Source organism: Pygoscelis adeliae, unplaced genomic scaffold, assembly GCF_000699105.1.
Source record: "Pygoscelis adeliae isolate BGI_AS28 unplaced genomic scaffold, ASM69910v1 Scaffold199, whole genome shotgun sequence".
NCBI lineage: Eukaryota > Metazoa > Chordata > Aves > Sphenisciformes > Spheniscidae > Pygoscelis > Pygoscelis adeliae.
This window is the reverse complement of record NW_008825495.1, coordinates 1,278,045-1,284,769: the sequence shown is the minus strand read 5'-3', so window position 1 is coordinate 1,284,769 and position 6,725 is coordinate 1,278,045. Positions and strand designations below refer to the sequence as shown.

Genomic DNA, 6,725 nt, shown 5'->3' with positions numbered 1-6,725 from the left:
CATCTTTGTGGCTCTTTGGCCTTGCTCCAGTACATCCATGTCTCTCTTGTACTGGGGAGCCCAGAACTTGACCCAGCACTGCAAATGTCTCACCAGTGCTTTAGCAGAGGGGTAGCCTCACCTTGCTCAACCTGCTGTTGATGCTTTCTAGCATAGCCTAGGAGGCTGTTGGCCACTTTTGCCTCAGCGGCACGTTGCTGGCTCATATTCCACTTGGTGTCCACCAGGACCCCCAGGGCTTTCTGCAAAGCTGCTTTCCAGCCCCACTCTTGCAAACTTGCTGATGGTGCAGTCTGTCCCATTAGTGAAAATGTTAAGCAGTTTTGGCCTCAGTACATGCCTCCTTAAGCAGATCTTTGAGCTGAATCTCACTGTTTGAGAGAGGCTGCCAGGGATGATGGTCTCTGTGTGCGCCTGGGCACCTCAGGTCCAGCGAGCTCAGAGCATGTTACAAGGCTTCCTGCAGCAGCTGGTGTGCGGTGCGGTACAGGGAAAGGGGTGAACTGCAAGAGAAGTGGTGGCTAGTGATGAGGAAGAGGAAGGAGCTCTTTACTTTTCAGGGTTAACTCTGCCAGCTCGCAGGTTTGCTTTTTACAGCTAGTCAGAAAATATTTCTGGAAGAATGATTTTGAGCAATTAAATGGAAGGGCAACGTGGTAGTTCGGTCACGTCATTGAAGGAAACCAAGCAGTCTAGCAAGGCTTGGTCCTCAGCCTTCCCACCGGCATGGTGACAGACTTTGATAATTTGTGGCATCTCTGTATGTTTTTAACTGCCAAACAGAAGAGGCTTTTAGGAAGTATCTTTGAAGGCTCTAGTGACCTTCGTGATGTCTGCCAGCACTTCTGCTGAAGTACAGTACTTGGCAGTTTTTTCCCTTTTGAACCATATTGGTACTTGCATTTAAATTAGCTTAATCTTTAACTGACTCCAGACTACCAGATGTGCTTAATTACTGACTTTGGACAATTTTCTTCAGCTTGGCTCTGAAAAACCTAAACTAACAAAAAGTTAGCTGAGATGGTAATCTTGAAATAAATACAAAATTTGAGAACAGAGAACCTTTTTCCTATCAACTGTTGTATGATCGGTAGAACTGACTTTAAAAGAAATACAAGAAACCTCTTAGGGAAAAGAAATCTAACATAGTAGGCTATAATGTAAGGAGCTCAGCCAAACTTTTTCAAAAGAGGCTAACATACGTGTTACCCTGTTATAGCTGGGAAGTGGTGGGGAAATTGGTTTTGTGTGTGGAAGGGCTCAAACTTCTAAATTAGAAGAGTGACATGATACTGCCTGAATCTGTATTACACTGATGGAAAGAAGTAAATAATGTTTTCTTAGCTAATACAGAAATAGCTATAACAGCTGCTCGTCTAATGGGGTGAGAAGAGACGGAGGAAGTTCTGCTTCACACCATGCTTCTTGCCAGTAATTGCTCTGGGGTGTGTTTTTGTTGCAGATGTCACCCATTTGGTCGACCTGAGCAAGGAATGGAATATGACTGTAACGATACACTTTGAAGGGTGGCCCAGCCGCATCCCGCTCATGTCTGAACCGATATGCCTGATCTGTAAGAATCCTCGCACCTGTGACCGCGTCTTGACTTTGGTGTCTGGAGCCGTCTACAAGATCTCCTTTCTGTGCAAGGACTTGTCCCGTCTGAGGATCACAGCTGAAAAAGGCATAAGTATGACAAAAGTGGCTTAATGTTGTTTCCTAGGGAATGCTTTTGCATGCTTTTCCCCAGTGGTCAGCCAAACCTTCTCTCTCGCTTGGGCTTTAAATAGAGTGAGGTTGGAAACCCAGCGTTGGCCAGCTGGGAGATGGATACAGTAAATCTGGAGGTGGCCTTGTTGTTCACTACGTCGTTCTACCTTTAAAGATAGAAACTGCATAGCTATTCTTAGAAGGGAAAGAACAGAAAGCACCTAAGAATCTTTTTGCTGAAAACTGTAAAATAAGGAAACAGAACAGGAGAGCTGTAAATCTGCCCGTGAAAATGCAGGACCAAGGTAGCCACCAGGAATGCATCTTGTGCTGCTTGCATGTCCACTTGGTGTAGGATTTTCCCAAATGCTTTCAACTACCAGTAGAGAATGAGTTTTAAAGTGTATCTGGACCTTGGCTAGTCTGCAACTGTGGCCCAGTCAGCCAGTGATACAGCAAAAGTAATATCTTGAGTGAGGAATTTTGAATATGTTTGTATCTGTTGGTTTCTTTGGTGTCCTGCACCCTTTTAAGGAAAGCTCTTTAACTACAAATGATACGTGTTTGGGTAAAGGTTACTAAGAGAGGGTATTTTCTCAGGAAAATGCTTGTCTGGGTCTGTGACACAAAACTGACAGTACTCTGGGTATGTGTACTCTGGTACACGGGAAAACTTGCTTTTCCTAGATATTTCCTCTGCAAGAAAAATACAACCCTTGGGACTTGTTTTTGTGATTGCAGGCTGTATCGATATTCGGTGGTGTCAGAGGAAGATCTATTCCTTGTTGGTGCCCAAGGTTATTACCCAATTGCCAATTCGACTGCATAAGTTTATTTGGAAGCTCTTGGCTCCCGATTTGATCAACATAGAAATTACTTCTCCGTCCTTGAAACTTCAGCAACACGTCCCAGAGCAGAGGTGCAACACAAGCTACAGTTACAGCATTGTTAGTGCCACCCCAGAGACCGAGTTGAATGTTGGTGTATTCTGTCCTGGTGGATCCATTGAAAAGATTCAGATGAGGAATAATATCACCATATCCTTAAAAACATTTGGTAAAGGATTCCTCAATGAGTCTAACCATCAGGATCTGAAAATGTCTTTTGTGCCACATATTAAAGGTAAGGTAGTGGTTTGTACTACTTTGTTGTACAGTGTTGGATCTCAATATGCTTGTTAGAGCACATATGAATAAATAGAAATGAGTTCAATTCTTTAGAGTCTAGTCCTAGAGTCATTACTAGGATCGATCTTTATCTGAATCAGTGAGGTGGTTTATTCCTGGAAGAAGGAAGGAACTTTGTACTCTATATAGTAGATAGCTGTTTGTGGGTAATTCTGCAGATATATCTGTGCTAATTGGGATAATTACTGATATGGAAGGGAGGATAGGTGAGTTGTATTGCTGGTACTGAGATGCAGTTGACTGTATAAATTTGCTGGTTGCAGGTATAAGTGACACTTTTTTGTTATGGAGAAGAAAGACCAGATAATTTTACGTGCTGAAAGAGAAAGCTTTAAAAGAAAAGAAAGTATCAAAACTAAGTTTTCATTCCTTTATTCCTTTCCTTTACTACAGATGAGTGCACTTTCACTGTGAGTCCAGATCCAAAAGCTAAAGTTTACTTGCAGACTCCCAACTGGCCATATGGTCTACCTCCTTATGTCTCCATATCCTGGTACGTCATCGTGCCCAGCAAGCAAGTTGCCCACCTAGGGTTCTCCAAGGACCGCATGGGCATCGCTTGCGAGACGGGCCGTGCCTATGTCAACATAAAGGAAGAGACACTGGGGGCAGAGGAGACCGTGCGCCGTGAGGATGAGCTTCTGCCCGAGCCCCGAAATATGTATCATGACTTCTGGGTAAACGTCTCCAACTGTAAACCTGTGGATAAGACACAGCTGACCTTGCAGTTCTGGGTGACTTTTGCTGACAAGCAGATAGGTGGGTCCTGGAAGGCTGTGGTGGTTTGCTTTACGCTTGTTTCCTTGCTTTCCATTGGGAGAACAGTAATGGATGCTGGTCCACCTTGGGTGTGGGTTTTATGAGATCCCTGCCTTTGGAAATACCTGTCCTTCAAAAACCTCTGAGAGTTACAGCTGGGTACTCCTAGAGGCTGGGGAGGAAGGAGGGTTTTTAATGTGGTTGGTTTTTTGTTGTTTTTTTTTTTGAGACAGAGGATTGCAGGGGGAAGGGGGGAGTGAGACTGAATTTTATTTTCTTTATTTAGTTTAGCTTTTTTAATTGGAGATCACAGCCAGAAGGTATAAGAAGATCAAGTGATGTTTTTTCCCTCCCAAGATCACAGACCTGGTGAACAACTTGGGATTTGATTATGCAGATGTATTCATCCAAGTAGTCATTACTTCACGTTAGCAGTTCAATTAGCCTCAGTGTTCACATGAGCAAGAAATCATCCCTGGGGCAGGTCTGACCATTTAGTGGAGAGTACGCTGACGACTAACAGCAAAATCGGCATTCTTGGTGTCTTTCATTTCTCTGAAACATAAATAATTTAAAAAAAAAAAGGCATTTTTAGGGTAGGCTTTGCTCATGTAAATTTGCTTCACACTTGCACTTCCTCTTCATCTGTGGGAGACTGCTGTCTGTAGAAGTATTGGCTGCACAGGCTAGAACTGAAGTAGTATCAAATTAATTTCTAATTTTGTCCTCTTTTTTCCTGTTTTGTAATGTGTATTTCTTTTAAAACACACAGCATTTTTCTTTGCTCACACGTGGACTTTCCTGATCAATTTTATGACTTAGAAAACCCCAGGTCAACTCAACTTGTGTCTTTTAGAGGAAAGGATTGTATTGAGGGGAAGTTGGTAAAATGTCACTGTTTCCTTTGTTGAATCCCTTTCTGTCTCTCTTTGCACTTTCTTCTCTTCCCTGCCTGTTCAGCCAGAGGCATGTGAGATGTTGCAGGTAAGTTTAGCAGCCCATGAGCTGTATTGAATTCTTGGAGTTGGGGTGGTGGGTTGGTTGGGTTTTTTGGCTGTGCTCCACTGCTAGTAGCAGGAGTTTGTTGTTGCTTGGCCTCCAACCTCTTGGAAATGGCTTGTGTTACCCCGCGGTGAGCACGGCTTGGAAACTCCTGCTCTGCAGGCAGCTGGTATGCTTAGAAACTATTGAGGAGGTTCAAACCCAGCTGGCTTTTAGAAGAAAGCTCAATGTTTTCTCTTTCTTGCTCAGTGTCCATGTACCTTGTCTGTTTGCAGACCTAGGAGTGATAATTGCTGTGGTGGCTGGGGCTGGAGTTCTCATGGCTATTGGACTCACTGTGTGCTGTGTTAAGAAGAAGTAAGTTCATAATTTGGCATGTGTAACTTAGCAGTTCAAGAAAGCATTTCAGGAGAGCTGCTGGGGTCTCTGTTTCACGTGTTGATATAGATCACTTGAACAAGGGTCTGAAGCATGAGGTAGGCAACGTGCTAGCAGTTGAAGTAGTGCACCTCCAAGAATGCTGCTTTACTCTAAATTGATTGCCTTTAAGAGTAGAGCACCATTCCTTGAGTCGCATTACTTCCACCCCCAGTGCATTGCCTACCTTGGCCTTACTTAGCACAGGCTTCTGGCTGTACTGGAAGTAGGGTATTGGTTGGACTTCATCAGCAATTCCTGTGAAATGAAATGACGATGAATGTGGCTGCTGTGCCTGTGGCTGTAGACAAGGCTTTGTTCAGACAAGCTGTAAACTCACTCAGATATACGAAGAGCTATCTTTCATCTACACAACCTCCAGCAACTTCTTCTGGAGTTTGCACATCAAGTGGGAGCATTTTTCTGTGAGATGAGCTCTTGGGGAGAGAACTAGGTTGTGCAAAGCAAACATGCATAGCCTTACTCATGCAAGCAGAGTCTGAAGTCATCGATAGCTTGGGATTTCTGATACATGTATGCTCAGTGCTGGCAGGGTGATTGGGTCCTGGAGCTGTAGGGCTGGAATGAATTTGTGCAATATGATGACTAGAGCAGTTATGAGCACACTTCTCTGCCACACAGGAAGGACTTTACAAATACATGCTTAAAGTCTTCAATTCGGCCTTTGGTCTTCCTACCTTGGGGACAGTCACTCCCGAAAGTGCAATCAAGAAAAGTTGATTCAGCTTTCATAGAGGACCCACTATCTTACTGGTCTTCAGCAACGCTCAGCCTTGTTTTGTGAGGATCTGATGGCCTCTAGGTCCTATTAGTGTCTGTGGATGTTGGGAGACTCAGTACACTGCATAGCTGGGATCCCCATACTTGGGAGGCTGTTGGAGTTAATCTTGCAAACTTCAGGGTCAGCAGAACAGCAGTAGGTAACCAAATAGTGTGAAGTTATTTTCTGCTCTGCCAAAAAAGCATGTCTAGACTCAAGAGTTGTTTTTCCTAAGATTGCAAGTAAAGCCTTCAATCCAGGTAGGCTGCCTGACCCTGGGTAGCTGGGATGGGTAAACAGAAGTTGCCGTTATTGAGTTCAAATGCACCAGCCATGTGTTGTTTCTGACCTGTTAACAATTTCAACTCTGTAACAGGAAGAAGAAAAGCCAGAATCCCATGGTGGGAGTGTACAATCCTAATGTGAATACCCAGATGCCTGGAAAACAAGGCTTATTCACAAAAGGGAGGAAAAACAACGAGTCTCATGTCTATGCAGTTATTGATGATGCTGTGGTCTATGGGCACTTGCTGAAGGAATCCAATGGCTCAGTTGCTCCAGAAGTTGATGTGTACAGGCCTTTTGATGGACCAATTGGTAGCTTGCCGCCTTCTCCACCTCCATTCTCATTCAGAAAAGACATTAAACACTCTCCTAACACTGAGGAACCTCTACCTCTGACAGACACAGACCATGACACTTACACGTTTGCTCATCAGAAATCAGGGCAATCGGAGGACAATGGAGATACGAATGAAAAGAATAATGCAGATACAAGCACATCCTTGCTGGAAAACAAGGAACAGGATGATTTAGTGGAGTAATTTTACACGAGGTATAGCAGTTTCCTGTGGAAATACAGGTGACCT

The 6,725-nt window shown here is 43.9% G+C and overlaps 1 protein-coding gene across 1 annotated transcript in view; it reads left to right on the top strand.

Annotated features, from left to right (window-relative positions):
- CDCP1 (CUB domain containing protein 1) overlaps positions 1 to 6,680 on the top strand; it is a 14,308-nt gene extending 7,628 nt beyond the window's left edge. Inside the window, exons 4-8 of the mRNA XM_009331341.1 lie at positions 1,463 to 1,690; positions 2,452 to 2,832; positions 3,291 to 3,656; positions 4,934 to 5,015; positions 6,233 to 6,680. Coding sequence (XP_009329616.1) covers positions 1,463 to 1,690; positions 2,452 to 2,832; positions 3,291 to 3,656; positions 4,934 to 5,015; positions 6,233 to 6,680 — 1,505 coding nt within the window. The remainder of the gene's footprint in view (positions 1 to 1,462; positions 1,691 to 2,451; positions 2,833 to 3,290; positions 3,657 to 4,933; positions 5,016 to 6,232) is intronic.
- Positions 6,681 to 6,725: the final 45 nt, after the last annotated feature.